Source organism: Pelobates fuscus, chromosome 5 (assembly GCF_036172605.1).
Source record: "Pelobates fuscus isolate aPelFus1 chromosome 5, aPelFus1.pri, whole genome shotgun sequence".
NCBI classification, from domain to species: Eukaryota; Metazoa; Chordata; class Amphibia; order Anura; family Pelobatidae; genus Pelobates; species Pelobates fuscus.
The window spans coordinates 244,542,311-244,562,048 of NC_086321.1; the positions used below are offsets into that span (position 1 = coordinate 244,542,311).

At 45.0% G+C, this 19,738-nt stretch overlaps 1 protein-coding gene across 1 annotated transcript in view; it reads right to left on the reverse strand.

The window, feature by feature from the left end:
* Nucleotides 1-19,738, reverse strand: part of TEK (TEK receptor tyrosine kinase) — a 158,470-nt gene that overhangs the window by 33,204 nt on the left and 105,528 nt on the right. The window contains exons 9-10 of the mRNA XM_063455179.1: nt 7,715-7,859; nt 7,154-7,312 (exon numbers count right to left, since the gene is read on the reverse strand). Coding sequence (XP_063311249.1) covers nt 7,154-7,312; nt 7,715-7,859 — 304 coding nt within the window. The remainder of the gene's footprint in view (nt 1-7,153; nt 7,313-7,714; nt 7,860-19,738) is intronic.

A 19,738-nucleotide genomic window follows, 5' to 3' on the forward strand; every position in this document is an offset into this window, starting at 1 on the left:
GTTGGAAGAAATGAGTGATGCGCAACCATAATTGCCAGAGGATGTAGATAACAGGGATATGTCTCAGTTAGGCAGCATTACACACATGGACGTACGGAGTGATGATGATGATGTTGTACCCGCTGCTGCTTCCTTTGCTGAGTTGTCAGACACAAGTGAAGCGGTTTATGATGACGATGTGTCCGTGGATGTCACGTGGGTGCCCGCTAGAAGAGAAGAAGAACAGGGGGAAAGTTCAGATGGGGAGACAGAGAGGAGGAGGAGGAGACGAGTTGGAAGCAGGGGGAGGTCGTCGCAAGGAGCTAGTGGCACAGTCAGACAGCATGCATCGGCACCTGGGGTCAGCCAGACAGCACGCCAATCAACGCATGCTGTTGCCACCACCAGAATGCCGTCATTGCAGAGCTCAGCAGTGTGGCATTTTTTTTGTGTGTCTGCCTCTGACAACAGCGATGCCATTTGCAACCTGTGCCAAAAGAAACTGAGTCGTGGGAAGTCCAACACCCACCTAGGTACAACTGCTTTGCGAAGGCACATGATCACACATCACAAACGCCTATGGGATCAACACATGAGTACAAGCAGCACACAAACTCAAAGCCGCCATCCTCCTCCTGGTCCAGCATCTTCAGCCACGTCAACCACTGCTGTCCTCCTTGCCCCCTCTCAATCATCCGCCACTCCGTCTCTCGCCTTGAGCAGTTCCTGCTCATCTGCCCACAGTCAGGTGTCTGTCAAGGACATGTTTGAGCGTAAGAAGCCAATGTCACAAAGTCACCCCCTTGCCCGGCATCTGACAGCTGGCTTGTCTGAACTCTTAGCCCGCCAGCTTTTACCATACAAGCTGGTGGAGTCTGAGGCGTTCCAAAAATTTGTAGCTATTGGGACACCGCAGTGGAAGGTACCCGGACGAAATTTCTTTGCACAAAAGGCAATCCCCAACCTGTACTCGATTGTGCAAAAGGAAGTAATGGCATGTCTGGCACACAGTGTTGGGGCAAGGGTCCATCTGACCACTGATACCTGGTCTGCAAAGCATGGTCAGGGCAGGTATATCACCTTACACTGCACATTGGGTAAACCTGCTGACGGCTGCCAAGCATGGAATGCGTGGCTCTGCAGAGGAGTTGGTGACACCGCCACAACTTTCAGGCAGGCCTGCTGCCACCTCCTCTACTCCTCCTACTCCATCCTCTTCCATAACCTCCTCGGCTGAGTCCTCTTCTGCTGCTGCGTCTTGGTCCACATCAACGGCACCCCCCCAGCTCCCCAGATACTATTCCACATCCCGAATACGGCAGTGTCACGCCGTCTTGGGGTTGACTTGCCTGAAAGCAGAGAGTAACACCGGACCAGCACTCCTGTCCGCCCTGAATGCACAGGTGGATCAGTGACTGACTCCGCACCAACTGGAGATTGGCAAAGTGGTTTGTGACAATGGAAGAAATTTGTTGGCGGCATTGAATTTGGGCAAGTTGACACATGTGCCGTGCATGGCACATGTGTGTAATCTGATTGTACAACGATTTGTGCATAAGTACCCAGGCTTACAGGACGTCCTGAAGCAGGCCATTTCAGGCGTTCCTACACGGCATGGCGCACTTTTCAGATATCCAGCGGTGAAACAACATGCCAGTGAGGCGCTTGATTTGCGACAGCCCGACACGTTGGAATTCAACACTCCTAATGTTCGACCGCCTGCTCCAACAAGAAAAAGCCGTTAACGACTATTTGTATGACCGGGGTCCTAGGACAGCCTCTGTGGAGCTGTGAATTTTTTTACCACGTTACTGGACACTCATGCGCAATGCCTGTAGGCTCATGCATCCTTTTGAGGAGGTGACAAACCTAGTCAGTCGCACCGAAGGCAACATCAGCGACATCATACCATTTGTTTTCTTCCTGGAGCGTGCCCTGCGAAGAATGCTGGATCAGGCCGTAGATGAGCGTGAAGAGGAAGAGGAAGAGTTGTGGTCACCATCACCACCAGAAACAGCCTTATCAGCATCGCTTGCTGGACCTGCGGCAACGCTGGAAGAGGATTGTGAGGAAGAGGAGTCAGAGGAGGAATGTGGCTTTGAGGAGGAGGAGGAAGACCAACCACAACAGGCATCCCAGGGTGCTTGTTGTCACCTATCTGGTACCCGTGGTGTTGTACGTGGCTGTGGGGAAGAACATGCCTTCAGAGAGATCACTGAGGACGAGGAACAGGACATGAGTAGCTCGGCATCCAACCTTGTGCAAATGGGGTCTTTCATGCTGTCGTGCCTGTTGAGGGACCATCGTATAAAAAGGCTGAAGGAGAACGACCTGTACTGGGTGTCCACGCTACTAGACCCCCGGTATAAGCAGAAAGTGCCTGAAATGTTACCAAATTACCGCAAGTCGGAAAGGATGCAGCAGTTCCAAAATAAATTAAAAAGTATGCTTTACACAGCGTATAAGGGTGATGTCACAGCACAACGGGAATCTAACAGGGAAGAGGTGAAAGTAATCCTCCTCCTCCCACGACCACGCCGGCAAGGACACGACGCTTTACAGACGTGTTGTTGATGGAGGACATGCAGAGCTTTTTAAGTCCAACGCATCGCCACAGCCCTTCGGGGTCCACCCTCAGAGAACGACTCGACAAACAGTGCAGATATCGACACTCTGAGGAGCGATGAACCCCTTGACTACTGGGTGTGCAGGCTAGGGTTCCGCTGAACACCAATTGGGAAACGCTGCTCTAAGCCATTGAACGATAATCTCGATCCGTATCCATCTTATCCTGCTCAAGAAGATGGGCTGCAGTGTGTTTTCCTTGGTGGGTTTCAAACCATCCAAAAATGTTTTGATAGATTATGCTGTGAGGGTGCCAGGACAGCATAATCATTGTGTTCTATAGTGATTATGGTGCTTGGAATGTTCTTAAAATTAACATAAAACATACCTTTAATCCAATACCAGGAAGGACTCCTCATTGCAGGTCCATCTAGCTTCTGTGAAGTCATCAATTCTGACAACTTTTGTTGATAATGATGCTTCTCAAAGAAAGTATTGATGAGGCATTTCAAATGTGTGGTTATCAGTCAGTCCATGTTATCTCTACAAAAAGCATTACATCCAATGCTTTTCATAGAAGATCACTGGAAGCACACAGCATATGGCATCAAATATATTTAATGTATATATGTTGAAAGCCTCAAGTGGCTATTAGCCTAAAAGCCACTAGTAGGTATTGCATAATCTAAATAGTGTCATTTCTCTAAAACTGCACTCTTTTCTTTGGCAATGTCAGAGGGCAGCATCTAGATGAAGTGATTTTGGTGCTTAGACTGTTCCTTCAAGGCTAAAAGTTACATTCCATACATTGCCCAGTAGGTGGAGACATTATCACTGTGTACATAAACATAGAAAAATAGTTTTGTAGCTGGTCTAACAGTTTCTTGGGTAGACTGACTATATTTCCTAATTTATCTTAAACCAAAAATATGCTTTAAGTTTGGACTCAGTCCTTTAATGAATACTTTCAGTCAGTGTCATTCAAAATGAGGTCTGGATCACACTGGGATGGAATAGTTTTAGTAAGAGAAGAGCGTGGTGGTATATTAATACTATTTTTTATTAGCATTTTTACAGCCCCAACATATTCCACAGTGCTTTAAATTTATAGAAAGGGGATATTTAGAAGTGAAGAAGTTCCTACTCAAACAAGCTTGCAATCTATCAGGATATAAGGTAGGGAGATATATCGTTAGGTTCTAAGGCAGTGTATATTATATTGTGAGTTGACTATATATTTATTATTAAGTGTGTATATTCATGTAACGTGCTTTTCAATGAAATTGTGGTAATAGGGCCCTTCTTATTCAGCAGTTTTGGTACAGCATTTCTCTCTGCATTTTTAGCTCATCTCTACAGGGATTCTTTGAGCATTTGGTTTGGCTGGGAATTGTTTGAATTAATTTATTGGGGTTTAGGTGTATGTGTTGTACCAAAATAAGTGTCTGGAACTCAGATTAACTAGTAGAGTTTATTGAACAATTGGCAACAGTCGTTGACATAGATGCATTTTAGCTGTTAGCGAACAGTTGACACTCTCAGCCAATGAGCTTAGGTGAGTAGAGCTATTGGATGCTCCTGCTTAGGAGCTTCCAGCTCTCCATTGTCAGTAGTGTAGGTAGTGAGCAGCACCCAATGGACCCAAGTTAATAAGTCAAGAAGTTCTAAAATAGGCACTCTTGGCATCAAATCACTACAGCTAGCTCGAGTGATTATGGAATATTCCTGTAAACATCTCTGGGACCTAGGTAGGGATCTAGTGTACTACCTGACTCTGGGTTCTTTTCCAGCTTTGGCTTCAATTTAATATTGTTGGATAAACATTGCAAATTAGTTAATATTTTTGGATAAAAATACAAAAAAATATCATATCCCAAAAATATATCTATATAGGAAAAAATAATAAAATTATTACAAATTAAAGCATTTTTCAAAATATTGAATAATTTTAAAAGTTTATCCAAAAACAAGAGATAATTTGCAATGCTTATTCAACAATAATAAATTGAGGCCTTTGTTGTTTGGTACTATTTATTGACAGTTTTCTGGATAGGTTTTTCACCCTGTTGCTTATAACGCCTGCATAATAACATTAGCCAATTAGCATCCCTTTGTAAAACTGTGTGCCTTGAATATTGTCGACATGCCAACCCCAACATGGTAGTGTATAACACACATCTTACACAGACACATATGATCATTATTAGCAAAGCAAACACGTGACAGTGTTGTGGTAGGAGTTTTTTGTGAGATTAACAGATGGTTAGTGGTAGTTAGTTGTTGGTGGTATTTTATTGGAGTCAGGTAGGTCATTATTAGCTGGTAAGTACACATGTGCAGTAGTTAGGGAACACTCAGCACACACATATACCACCTCAATGTACAATACACCCTTTTTTCCACACTTGAACATATTTTTACTTGTTTACATGTTTTCCTTTCCTCCATCCTTCTTCCCATTTCACTAATACCACCCAATCCAGTCTTCTTTATATACCATTTCTATATCTCATTGACTTGTCCAACATTTTTCAGTCATGCTGTACATGCTTTTTGTTAATGCATTGATGTCCTAGATTCTCATGTACCTGGAGTTGAGCCATTCTGCACCAATATCTTTCTGCCTCCTACCACTGGCACCCTTGGAGCTCCACTGAATCCCTTCAACACCTGCTCATCTGCCTCCATCTACCTTCAGCTACCTCTTCCTCTCTCCAACAGGAAGACCTAAATTTTCCTTTTTTTGTGTGCTTTTTTCAACTTTTATCATTATTTCAATTATTTGTTAAATCCAGAAAAAGATATATAAATATCCAACACCTTATACTGAAACATCAGTGGAGTAAAGTGAGGGGAGCTGTTATCCTCCTATGCAATGTAGAAACATCATGATTCATCCCAATCTGACACATTCATAAACAAAACATAAGGGAATCTACAGGTATAAAGATACAAAGATACACATTGGGTTGTACTGTTTCAGTACCAAATAGTTATATTTTTAGAATCCACTCACAATATTAGGTATTGGTAGGTGTATCTTACAAATTGTGGTTGATAGACATCACATCCATCTCTCTCTCAGAATTTAGACTCACTCAAAAATGGAGAGAAAAATGCCACATAATGTATAAAAATACAAAAACGTTAATTCAAATGGCACTTACAGGGGTAAAAACAAGCATGTCGCCAAATAAATGGTATATATAGGTGATCCCACAATCATTTTAAACTGTTCTGCTGTTTTTATTTCATATCTTCTGTTATTTAATAAATTCAAGTGGAGACAAATACCTCAATCCTCCTCCATTGGCTGATTAGTCAAGGACATCATCACGCTCCATCTAAATTGCAGATTATCGGCATGGAGCACCTTCCATGGGCGCAAGGTTGGGAGAGATGTTATGGTACACTTTTTCCCATGAAGACGTTGGCAAAGTGTAGATGAAACGCATTGGGAAGCCACAACAGTTCATTTTATAATATTTTATATTTATTGTATGCTTGTTTTTTTTTTTATCTTGTACCTGGATTACCAGAACTGTTTGGAAAGATTGTGGGATCACTTATAAATACCATAATGTGGTATTTTATATGTACCTCTGAAAGTGCATCTTGAATTAAAGTTTTTGTATTTTTATACATTATATGCTGTGTTGCATTCTGCTCTACATTTTTGGGTAATTCTACATTCCAAGATAGACAGATGTGATGTCTGTCACCCACAACATGGGAGGTGTGCCTAGAAGTGAGTAGAAAAGGGCCGGTGTGGGGAAAGAACCACACAAAGGGGGTGTTGGGGTGAATGAGACATACACAGGGGCTGTAGGGAGAAAAAAACACAAAGGGGCTGAGGGTAAAGGGTCACGCAAAGTGGCTGGGGAGGGGAAAGAGACACATAAAAAGGGGAGGGGGAGGAGAAAGAGACACACAAAGGTGCAAAAGGGGAGACAGAGAAACACAAAGAGGCAGGGGAAGAAAGAGTCACCAAATGGCATGCAGGGGGGAAAGAACTACACCGAGGGGCTGTTTGATAGAAAGAGCCCAGCAAAAAGGCTGGTGTGGAAGTAAAAGACACACAAATATGGGTAGGATTTCTTAAAGGGGGAGAAGATACACTAAAGGGAGTAAGACATTCAAAGGAAAGGATAAACACAAAATATGTAATTCAGAAGGGGGTTACAATACATGCAGGTAAGGATTTATTTTTTGGAGGGGGGGGGGAACTAAAATGCATCTTCGCCTGTGTAGCTAAAAATCCTTGCACCTGCCCTTTGTACCCCCTGACCCCATGTGCTCTAAAGCGGCTACCTGTGCCGCATTATGGTAGTGCCAGCCCTGACTGTTGGTGCACATATTATTAGGCCTTCACATGCCCAATGTGAAATTCAGGAGTGTCACATCCTGGTGTCTACCTGCATTAATGTGATTTAATAGTTACTAGGCAATAAATATATTTTAATTTGTTTAAAAAGCCATGTATCACCTTAATCATCTGGAGGAGCATCTCAATAATACTATAACAAATAATTAGCATTATCTGTCATTTAGCATATCCATTTATTCTTGTTAAAATAAAGGCGTGTAGGCATGCTACTTTTTTTTTTACCTTCTAGACTCTGCCATGTTGCTGATTTTGCTGATTGGAATAACAGAGTGGTTGATACAATGGGTCCATCTCCTTTGTATGACTCAACATTGATCTGAATATTAAGATAAGTTGGTCCACTGCTGTTCAACTTTGGAGCAAACTGAGGCTGGGGTGGCCCTGAACACAAAATATAATATAAAACAACAAAAATAAATAAATAACCAGAATACTAATAGAATTAGATATATTATGTTACTTTCATATACCCAAGCAATATGTTTGTACTTAGATCTGTACACTTTATAGCAATTTGATGAGTAGAAAATATAGAACAAAATTAATGTCCTCTGCAAAACAGGCCTGTCATCTCTAAGCATACTCTTCACTAGAAGACCCAATTAAATGCATATAAATTCAATCTAACTTATAGTCCACAATCATTATCTAGTGAAGAATAGATTAAAGCAATATTTATCTGCTTAAAAATATATTAAAATAAGATGGACATCTTTGTCTTGGACAAAGAAAAATAAGCAAGGTTCATACATAGTCACAGTGTAAGTGGTTACTATTTCTTACCTTTAACTGAAATATAGACCTGCTTCTCAGTCATCCCTGCTTTGGTCTTCACACTATATATCCAAATTCCTGAATCTTTAGACTGAATTTTGTCTACCTTAAACAGAGCAAGGGCGTGTTGATCACTGTCACTGACCGAGGAAGCCTGAAGAAAAAGTAGATGGACTAGTGAACGTGAATGTATCAGACCTTTTAGAAAAAATAATTTCCCTGATATTATAGTTGGATATCCTATACATTATAATTATCATCAGTCTAGGGTGCCAGACAAATACAGGAGGAGAAAGTGGGGATATTTTATTTCAGTCCCAGGTCTACATGCCAAATACACTAATCTAGCGGACAGTATCTGGCTAGTTGACCGAATGCTTGACATCACTACTGTAAATGTGTCAGGATAGGATTACAGTATGATCCAGCACTTAGAATTGTGTAACACAGAGGACTGATAGGTAATGGCCGGACTAACGTACCAAAGAATAGTCAGGAATAGCAGAGGTCAAGGGACACAGAAAGAAACACAACGATAAGGAAAAGCCAGGTGTCAGGGATGCCAGAAAACAGGGAAGTCAAATCAATACCAAAGTCAAATAACCAGAATAACCAAAATCAATAACGCGCTCTCGGACAACCACAAGGGAAACCATGACAGGGCACTGAGCCTAAATACCCTGCCTGTTGATCTGATTGGTTGTAACTGGCCTTTGACTCCAAAGGCAGCTGGCAGGTTCCTATTTGCATGATTGCTGCTCAGCACAAACCTTCCTGTGGATTGATTGCTGCTCGGCACAACTTTTCCTGTCAGGACAGTAATGTTGCTCAACACAACTTTTCCTGTCAGAACAGTAAATGCCATTAATCACATTTTTATGTGCGGATGAAAACGAGACAAAAGGTTATCTGCACTAACTCAAACCTGTGTGAATAGAGTTTTAAGGCCTGGATGAGACATTTAAAAAGTCACGAAACAGTTTGATTCTCATCGTCTTTAATTGAAGAAAAAAACATTAAAAGCAGATTACACACAGAAACAGAGTAGAATGGCATGTTTAATTTAAGATATATGTTAATGTATCTTGCTAAAAAGTCCCATACATAATTGTGGTGTAACCTAGTTGCCTGAGTCACCAAAATGCACTGTAACATGCAAAGATAAACAAGTGTTTTTATTTTATTTTGAAGAAACAATCTTTATTAAGAGCATGACATCTATATAGAGACAAACAATAAAAATCTGATGTGATTGACACATTGTCAAAAAATAACATGTAACAGTGAGTGAGATATGAAACATACATAAAAAGTGTTTCCATTGAGATGAGATGCATAAGAAAAGGCAGAAAGTAATATGTCTTGGTCAATGTAAGTGGTATAGTAAAGAATAAACTAACAAAAAATTGTTAATCTTTACATCTGGATGTATAGAGCAATAAGAAGCTGAAGGAGTTAGTAAGGTGTGTAAAGGAGGATTAAGACTGGTTCGTAATGGGCATTGTGGTTGGTGGGTGACCTGCTACTACTTCTGAAGAATACCATGAAGTCAATGGTAGGCTGAATTTGTTTTTATGTTGGGTGGTGTATTAGCAGGTGAAGTAAATTCCCTTTTAAGCTGGTTTTAAGCTGGTCTAGGTTTGGAGTATATTGTACAACAGATCTTTATAATAGTTTAGATTACTATTATAAGTATCAGTTATATAGCTCCAGCATTTGCTGCAGAACTTTACAGTTATACAATGGAAATATTAGACAAGTAATTGATTTAGAATAATACTGACAAAGCCAAGAGGTGAAGAAGACCCTGCTCAACTGGGCTTACAGTCTAGGACAAAGAGGTTAAAAAACAGAGAACAGTTTGACAGAGAGAAGGAGGGGTTGATGGATATGATGCTTATATCGAATTGAGCTAGAAAAAGTGGTGTATGTGGTGTATCTTTGAGAGACCCAAAGACTGGAGGGAAAGAAAAAGAACTGGACTAAATAAGGTAATTCGCAGAGCAAAAGGAATGAAATATGAGTATGTTTATGCCTTGTAATGCTCCAGGGCCAGTGCTTTCTATAGGCAACATAGGCAGTCCGGCCCCTCAAATGCTGCAGCCGCCTGAGCGCTCTATAGAGATCCTCAGGCAGCTGCATCATTGCCCGGTCCTCAGTGAGCATTTCCTGTCAGTCCGACGGGTACAGAGCTCGGCCATGCTACAACAGAGGTAGGGGAGGGGGGCGGGTGAGGATAATGGGGGGGAGGGACCACTAAGGGAGGGGGGTGGAGGATAGACCTCTGAGGGAGGGGGAGGGGAGTGGAGGAGAGGCCTCTATGGAAGGGGGGTGAGGAGAGACCACTAAGGGAGGGAGGGGGTGGTGAGGAGAGACCACTAAGGGAGGGAGGGGGTGGTGAGGAGAGACCACTAAGGGAGGGAGAGATGGTGAGAGGAGACCACTAGGGGAGGATGGTGGATGAGAGACCTCTGAGGGAGGGGGAGGGGAGTGGAGGAGAGGCCTCTATGGAAGGGGGGTGAGGAGAGACCACTAAGGAAGGGAGGGGGTGGTAAGGAGAGACCACTAAGGGAGGGAGAGAGGGTGAGGGGTGACCACTAAGGGAGGGGGGTGAGTGGAGACCACTAAGGGTGGGGGGTGAGGAGAGACTCTAAGGGTGGGGGGTGAGGGAGACCACTAAGGGAGGGAGGGGTGGAGGAGAGACCACTAAGGGAGGGAGGGAGGGGGTGAAGGAGAGACCAGTAGGGTAGCGGTGGGGGGTCAGGAGAGACCACTAAGGGAAGGAGGGGGTGAAGGAGAGACCAATAGGGAGGGGTGGGGGGAGAGGAGAGACCACTAGGGAGGGGTGGGGGAAAGGAGGGACCACTAGGGGAGGCTGGGGGGTGGAGGAGAGACCACTAGTGAAGGTGGGGTGAGAAGACACCACTAAGGGTGAGGGGAGAGGAGAGACCACTAAGAGTGGGGGGAGGAGAGACAATGAGGGGGAAGAGGAGAGACCACTAGGGGAGGTGGGAGGGGGAGAGAAGAGACCACTAATGGAAAGGGGGAAGAAGTGGGGGAGACGACTAATGGAAAAGGGGGGAATAGAGACAACTAGGGGGAGGGGGGAGAGGAGAGGTCACTAATGGAGACCACTAAGGGGGAGGGGGGAGAGGAGAGGTCACTAATGGAAAGGGGGGAGGAGAGTAGAGACCACTGGGGGGAGACGAAAGACCACTAATGGGGGGGAGGAGAGACCACTAAGGGACGGGGGGGGGGAGGAGAGTAGAGACCACTAATGGGGAGGAGAGGAGAGACCACTAGGGGAGGGTGGGGGGTGGAGGAGAGTCCACTAGTAAAGGTGGGGTGAGAAGACACCACTAAGGGTGAGGGGAGAGGAGAGAACACTAAGGGTGGGGGAGGGGAAAAAACGAGGGGGAAGAGGAGGGAGGGGGAGAGGAGAGACCACTAATGGAAAGGGGACGGAAGGGGGGGGGGAGGAGAGAGGCCACTAATGGAAAGGGTGGGGAGAGGAGAGACAACTAATGCAAAAGAGGGGGAAGAGAGACCACTAGAGGGGGGAGAGGAGAGACCACTAATGGAAGAGGGGGAGGAGAGACCACTGAGGGACAGGGGAGGAGAGAAGAGACCACTAAGGGGCAGGGGAGCGCTCCATGCGATGCAAGTGAGACCTCTAAAAGACAGGGGGCTCTAAGGGGGGTAGGAGAGAGCACTAAGAGATGTGGGGGCACCAGGGGACGGAGGGGGGGTAGGTCAAAGCACTAAGGGATGGGGGGGCACCAAGGATGTGGGGGGTAGGAGAGAGCACTAGGAGACAGGAGGGGAAAGCTCTAAGGGATGGATGGGGAGAGCACTAAGGGACAGGAGGGGAGAGCACTACGGGAAAGGAGGCGGGGAGATCACTAAGGGACAGTGGGGCAGGGGAGAGCACTAAGTGACAGGAGGGAAGAACTCTAAGGGACATTCCCTACACACAAACACACACTGCTTTCTATCCCTTACACAAAAACATACTGCATCCACTACACACACACACACTGCATCACCTACACAAACGTGTATACATATACACTACATTCCATAAGCAAACACTTTAGATCCTCTACACTAACACGTAACACATCCCCTACACACTCCACTCCCTATGAGCGAACTCATGGGTGGAACATGTAGTTGGACTTATGGGTGGGCCTTATGTGCATACTCACTGTCAGGCCCTGGGGCCCAGACCTTGAGCTGTGCAAGGGGCCCAAAAAAATGGAGCTGCTTCACGTTCCCCCAGAACATTGACTTTTGTAACCACAGTTACAAACAGCCGCCAGACAGCCTGTTCTACAGCAGACCAGTGAAGCCAGACGGCAGCTTGAGGCCATCATCATCCTCATCTGGTTGTATGTAGGCAATCTAGTATATTATTCGTGGCACTAATCTCTAATTTACCTCATATTAAAGGGACACCCAGAACCACTGTAGCTTAATGTAGTGATTCTGGTGTCTATAGGCTTTTTAATGTAAACACACACTGTGTGCAGCACTGGCATTAGTTCATATGGCAGATTGTGATGTTACATGGAGGGGTGGTGGCAAATTTTTCTTTTGCCTAGGGGGGCAAACATTCTTGCACTGGCCCTGGATTCCTACCACAGGGTGTTTGTCACACACAATGTTCATTTGATGTTGTGTAAGAATATGGAAGAGAAACGTTTCGATTCTTGATACCAGGATTTTCGTTGTAATTTTTACATCTGTGTAAAATAGGCAAATAGGGTGATACTAGAGGACGTGTAGAGAGATTCATCTGGCTTGGGGAACATAATCATCCTAGCTTGGTTAACCCCTTAAGGACACATGACATGTGTGACATGTCATGATTCCCTTTTATTCCAGAAGTTTGGTCCTTAAGGGGTTAAAGGAGTCTATATGCAGCACTTCCAGATACATTTTGTTGACAACAGTGGTAAATATATTACTCAGAAGTAGTTTGAAAAGTTTGTAATATTTAATTGTGAGGCTATTAAGGTCAGGGACTTTTCCTGTTTTGAGAGATTGTTGTTTTAGATGTTTGAGTCTGTGATGGGGCTATTTAAGATTTGGCAGTAATCATTCTCAATGTGAAGGATGTTTACTATTTAAAGAAATTAAACTCCCTTCACATGACTATGGGGGCTGTGCAAAAGCATAACAAAATAATCAAGAAAGTGTTTATAATGTTTTTGTATGGGATGTGATTGTCTACCCCTCAGCTTATATTATTATTATTATTATTATTATTATGTTATTATTTATATAGCAACAACAAATTCCGCAGCGCCTTACGGTGGGTGGACAACAAACATGTGGTTGTAACCAGACAAGGAACAGAAAGGTTGAGGGCCCTGCTCAATGAGTTTACATACTAGAGGGATTGGGGTAAAGTGACACAAAAGGTAAGGATAGTATTAGACTAATGACAGTTGCAAGAGAGGAATCAGTCGGGCGTTATTAACAGTTTAATTGATACGCTTTTATGAAGAAGTGTTTTATTTTTTATTTTTTGAAGGAGTGGAGACTGGGTGAGACTCTAACGGAGGAAAGAAGTGAGTTCCACAGGAACGGTGCAGCCCTCGAGAAGTCTTAAAGGCGAGCATCAGAAGTGGGAGTACAGACAGAAGATGACGTAAGTCTTCAGCAGACCGTAAGGGCCTAGACAGGACATACTTGTGTATTAGGGAGGATAGATAGGTGGGAGCAGCATTATGTAGAGATTTGAAAGCAAGAACCAGAATTTTTAATTGAGCCCTATATCTTACAGGTAGCCAATGTAGGGACTAACAGAAGGGTGAGGCGTGGGGGGTGCGGGCAGAGAGGAAGATAAGCCTTGCCGCCACATTCATTATGGACTGTAACGGTGCAAGTTGGGAGCACGTAAGACCACTGAGAAGCGGATTACAGTAGTCAAGGCGAGAAAGGACAGTGGAATGGACCAGCACCGTAGTCGCATCTGGCGTTAAGTATTGTCGGATGCGCGCAATGTTTTTGAGATGGAAGCGGCAGGATTTGGCGATAGACTGAACATGAGGCGTGAAGGAGAGGTTGGAGTCAAAGAGAACACCTAGGCAGTGAGCCTGCTTGGTGGAGCTGATGTTAGCACCGTTGACTTGGAAGGAGACAGACACAGCAGTAGCAACACTTGAGGGAGGAAATACCAGAATTTCAGTTTTTGTCAAGTTGAGTTTATGGAAGTGGGCAGCAATCCAGTTAGGAATAGCAGAGAGGTAGTCAGAGACACTAGTCAAGAGGGACGGGGAGAGATCAGGAAAGGACAGATAGATTTGCTTGTCATCCGCACAGAAATGATATTGGAAGCCAAATGAGCTAATGAGTTTATCAAGGGAGGCAGTATAGATGGAGAACAGTAGGGGACCAAGGACTGAACCTCGGGGGACACCAACAGAGAGGAGTTGGGGAGAAGAAGCAGACACACTGAAAGAGCGCTGGGAGAGGTAGGAGGAGCACCAGGAGAGAGCAATATCGTGTAGACCAATGTTGTGGAGGATGAGAAGCTGTTGATGATCAACAGTGTCAAAAGCTGCAGAAAGGTCAAGGAGAATTAGGATAGCGTAGTGACCACGAGACTTTGCAGCGAGTAGATCATTGGATACTTTGGTCAGTGTAGTTTCCACAGAGTGGTTAGCGCAGAAACCAGACTGAAGAGGTGTCACGGTAATATACCCCAACACGCAGGAATAGTTCACAGTCAAGAGACAAGAAACAGTTTTCGTCTTACCGGACCTTAGAATGGCCGGACTAGGACGAGAGAAAGACAGAGTCAGAACAAGCCGAGGTCAAGGGAACTGAGAGACAGCGTAACGTAGAACAAGCCGAGGACTGGTACACAGAGGACAAAACAGCGGATAAGCAAGCAAGGATAAGGAGAGAGCGGAGTCAGGAACAAAGCCAAGGTCAAGCACCAAAAAACCAACTGAACGATACAAGCACTAAAGGGAACTGGACAGAAACCACGATAGGGCAAAGAGCAAGGGAAACAGGTGAGTATAAATACCAGCGAGTAGATCATTGGATACTTTGGTCAGTGTAGTTTCCACAGAGTGGTTAGCGCAGAAACCAGACTGAAGAGGTGTCACGGTAATATACCCCAACACGCAGGAATAGTTCACAGTCAAGAGACAAGAAACAGTTTTCGTCTTACCGGACCTTAGAATGGCCGGACTAGGACGAGAGAAAGACAGAGTCAGAACAAGCCGAGGTCAAGGGAACTGAGAGACAGCGTAACGTAGAACAAGCCGAGGACTGGTACACAGAGGACAAAACAGCGGATAAGCAAGCAAGGATAAGGAGAGAGCGGAGTCAGGAACAAAGCCAAGGTCAAGCACCAAAAAACCAACTGAACGATACAAGCACTAAAGGGAACTGGACAGAAACCACGATAGGGCAAAGAGCAAGGGAAACAGGTGAGTATAAATACCCTAAAGGTTCACTTTGATTGGCCCCTGTCATATCCACGCCCCCAAAACGTGAGTGTATGGGGAATGTGGCCTGACAGGGGCCAATGGGAGACTGATTCTAATTTAGTCTCCCACTGTCCCTTTAAGAGCGCGCCCGAGACGCGCGGCGCGCTCTTAGTGTCGGGCGGGACATGTGACCGCTTCTCGCGGTCACTGCCCGCCTGACTGATCCCATCGTTGGCTGAGCCGCGCGCGGCTCGTGCAGGAGCAGGACCGCGCGCGGCGAGAAGGGAGGACCCCGGCCGGCCCCTGGAGAGGGTAAGTACCGCTACAGTACCCCCCCTGAAGACACGCCCACCGGGCGGGGAGGAGCAGGCCTGGCAGGAAAACGAGCGTGGAAAGAACGCACAAGGCGAGGAGCGTGAACAGCGTCAGCGGAAATCCAACTGCGTTCCTCAGGCCCATAGCCCTTCCAATGTACCAGATATTGGAGGCGACCCCGAAGCAAGCGAGAGTCAATTACAGCCGCCACTTCAAACTCCTCATGGCCCTCCACCGAAACCGGAGGAGGAGGGGGGACATGCCGAGTAAAACGGTTGCACAGGAGGGGTTTTAACAAGGAGGTATGAAAGACGTTAGGAATGCGTAAATTTTTTGGAAGATCCAATGCATACGAGACAGGATTAACCACATGCAAGATACGAAAAGGACCAATAAAACGAGGGGCCAACTTCATAGAAGGCACACGAAGACGAATATTGCGAGTAGAAAGCCAAACCCGGTCTCCCACAGCATAGGATGGAGCCGCCCTGCGATGCTTGTCAGCGTGAACCTTCTGGCGAGCAGCTGAGGCCACCAAAGAACACTGAACCTGCTCCCAAGTATTACGTAGACTAGCCAAATGTTCGTCCAGAGCTGGCATGCCCTGTAAGGAGAATGCAGCTGGAAGAACCACGGGATGCCGGCCATAAACAACGTAAAAAGGGCTGTTACCGGAGGATTCATGAGCAGCATTATTACGAGCAAACTCAGCCCAAGGAAGCAGGTCAGCCCAATTGTTCTGATGGTGGGACACGAAACAGCGAAGATACTGCTCCAGAGATTGGTTGGCACGTTCAGCAGCTCCATTAGACTGGGGGTGGTAGGCTGAAGAAAACGAGAGGGAGATACCCATCTCTGCACAAAACGCTCTCCAGAATCTGGAAATAAACTGGCTACCCCTATCGGACACGATCGAAGTGGGAATACCATGCAACCGAAACACCTCCCCGGCAAAGATAGAGGCAAGTTCCTTGGATGATGGCAATTTGAGAAGAGACACAAAATGAGCCATCTTAGAAAAACGATCCACAATCATCAGGATGACAGTTTTACCATTAGAGGGAGGTAATTCAACAATAAAATCCATGGATATATTGGACCATGGCCTCTCGGGTATGGGCAATGGATGCAACAACCCACAAGGAACTCTGTGGGAGGACTTCATACTGGCACAAGTGCTACAGGCATTAACGTAATCGGTGACGTCCTTGCGCAAGGACGCCCACCAGAAATATCTAGAAACTGCTGAGACTGTCTTAGAAATACCAGGGTGTCCAGCAGTTCTAGTGTCATGATATAATGACAAGATGTCTCGTCTCTCTGGTATATCAACGAATAGCTTATCAGCAGGCCTCTCCTCAGGGGCCAAGTTTTGTTTAGCCTGAATAGTTTGTAAGAGAGAAGACGAAATAGAAAGAACAGTAGTCGCTATTATTCTGTCAGGCGGAATGACAGGGGTAACATCGACCTCGAGTTTGTCAGTAGTTTCGAATTGTCTGGACAGAGCGTCAGCTTTAGTATTACGATCACCCGGTCTGTAAGTGATTATGTAATTAAAACGAGACAAAAAGAGAGACCACCTGGCCTGCCTAGAAGACAATCTTTTTGCTTCACTAAGGTATGAGAGGTTTTTGTGATCCGTTAAAATGAGGATAGGATCCCTGGTACCCTCTAGCAGATGTCTCCATTCCTTGAGCGCCAAAATGATAGCAAGGAGTTCACGATTGCCTACATCATAATTCCTCTCTGCTTTGGACATCTGTCTGGAAAAGAAGCCACAAGGGTGTAACGGCTTTTCAGGTGAATCTCTTTGAGACAAGATAGCACCTACCCCTATCTCAGAAGCATCAACCTCAAGAACAAAGGGCAGTGAAGGGACAGGATGCTGTAGAACAGGAGCAGAGGCAAATGTAGCTTTCAGGAATTCAAAGGCCTCGAGTGCTTCTGGTTTCCAGACATGAGTATTACCATCCTTCTTGGTCATTCTGGTTATAGGCGCTACAATGGCAGAAAATCCTTTAATAAAACGCCTATAATAATTAGAGAACCCCAGAAAACGCTGAATGGCTTTCAAACCCTGGGGCAGAGGCCATTCCATAATGGCAGACAGTTTCTTGGGATCCATACGAAAACCCTTGGCAGAGATTATATAACCCAAGAATTGGACTTCAGATTGATCAAATTAACATTTTTCGAGTTTGCAATAGAGACCGTTAACCAGAAGAGTTCTCAACACTAATTTAACATGCATGTGATGAGTCTGTAAATCATTAGAATAAATTAATATGTCGTCCAAGTATACTATAACGAATGTATGTATAAATTGACGTAGGACATCATTAATAAATTCTTGAAAAACTGCTGGGGCGTTACAAAGACCAAAGGGCATCACAGTGTACTCGTAGTGGCCACTCCTGGTATTGAAAGCAGTCTTCCACTCGTGATCCTTTTTGATACGTATGAGGTTGTAAGCACCCCTAAGGTCCAATTTAGTAAAAACTGTGGCCTGTTTAAGCCTATCAAAAAGTTCTGTGATCAAAGGTATGGGGTACGCATTTTTGACGGTGATTTTATTAAGGCCCCTATAGTCAATACAAGGCCTTAATTCGCCATCTTTCTTAGACACAAAGAAGAACCCAGCCCCTGCCGGGGAAGAGGATCTTCTTATAAATCCCTTCTCTAGAGATTCCTTGATATATTCCTCCATAACCAGATTCTCCTGAGGAGATAAAGGATATATTCTCCCTTTGGGAGGCATCGTACCAGGTAATAAATTAATTGCACAATCGTAAGGCCTGTGAGGTGGTAATCTTTCAGCCTCCCTTTTATCAAAAACAGATTTAAGAGACAGGTACTGAGAGGGTATGACCGTAGGCACGGGAGGAATATGAGTAGAATTCAAAGGGGTGACTTTAACAACACAAGACTCTTGGCAAGAATCACTCCAAGAAACTATTTGTCCTGACTCCCAATCAATGGTGGGATTATGAGTACGTAACCAAGGATACCCTAACACGAGGTGAGAGGAAGGAGAAGTAATGATCTGAAACCGAATGGTCTCAGAGTGTAACACCCCTGTAGACATATGTAGGGGAACAGTCTCATGTGTGATAATTGGAGAGCATAATGGTCTACCATCTATGGCCTCAACGGCCAAGGGTGTCTCCTTCTCTCTGGTGGGTATGTTATTCTCCTTGACAAAACTGGAATCAATAAAGTTTTCGGCCGCTCCGGAATCAACCAGGGCTAGTATATTCCCTGCTATGCAGTCACTATCAAGGTGCAGGGAAACAGGAAGAAGTAACTTATTAAGAGGCAAATGTGAGGACTGTGATGTCACACCCAAGGCCAGTCCTCTATACGGTCTTAGGTGCGATAGTTTCCCGGACGCACGGGACATTCTTGTCTCATATGACCCCTCCTACCACAATAAAGACAAAGTCCCTCCTTTCTCCTATAAAGCTTTTCAGCGTCGGTAAGTTTAGCAACCCCTAACTGCATAGGTTCCTCCTCAGAACCTTTAGATCCCTCGGGAGTCTCAGCTCTAGGGGAGTTAAAGGGAACAAAATGTCTATTTCTGGACCTGGTATATAACCTGTCACGGATCCTGTTATCTATATCGATAAGATAGTCAATCAGGTCCTCCAGGGGTACAGGGAGGTCCTTAGCTGCTACCTCATCTAAGATAGTATCAGACAGACCTTCCATAAAGGCAGTAGTAAGGCCATTATTAGTCCAATCTACCTGTGAGGCAAGGGTCCGGAACTGAATAGCATAATCGGCTACAGATTTAGATCCTTGCTTTATTCTCATTAATGCCCTGGCGGCATTTTTTGACCTTTTAGTCGTGTCAAATGTTCTACGGAACGCTGTGAGGAAGCTATTGAAGTCGTGTACCATAGGCCCATTAGCCTCCCAGATAGGATTTGCCCATTCTAGTGCCTTATCCGTAAGCTGGTGCATAAGAAAACCCACCTTAGATCTGTCAGTGGGAAATGAACGTGGGTACATTTCGAAGTGGAATTCCACTTGATTAAGGAATCCCCTACATGTCTTAGCGTCCCCTCCATACCTAGGTGGCGGGGTTAGATGTGCAGAAGCATTAGACATATTAGCTGTGTCCGGTATAGGGTTTACAGGAGGCGTAGGTACAGGTACCGGAACAGATCTGGATAACAGTGTCTGGATGGCTTGAGCCATTTGATCCATACGGTGATCCTGTTCTGCGAATCTAGCCTCATGAGTGGCCATCTGTTGACCTAAACCT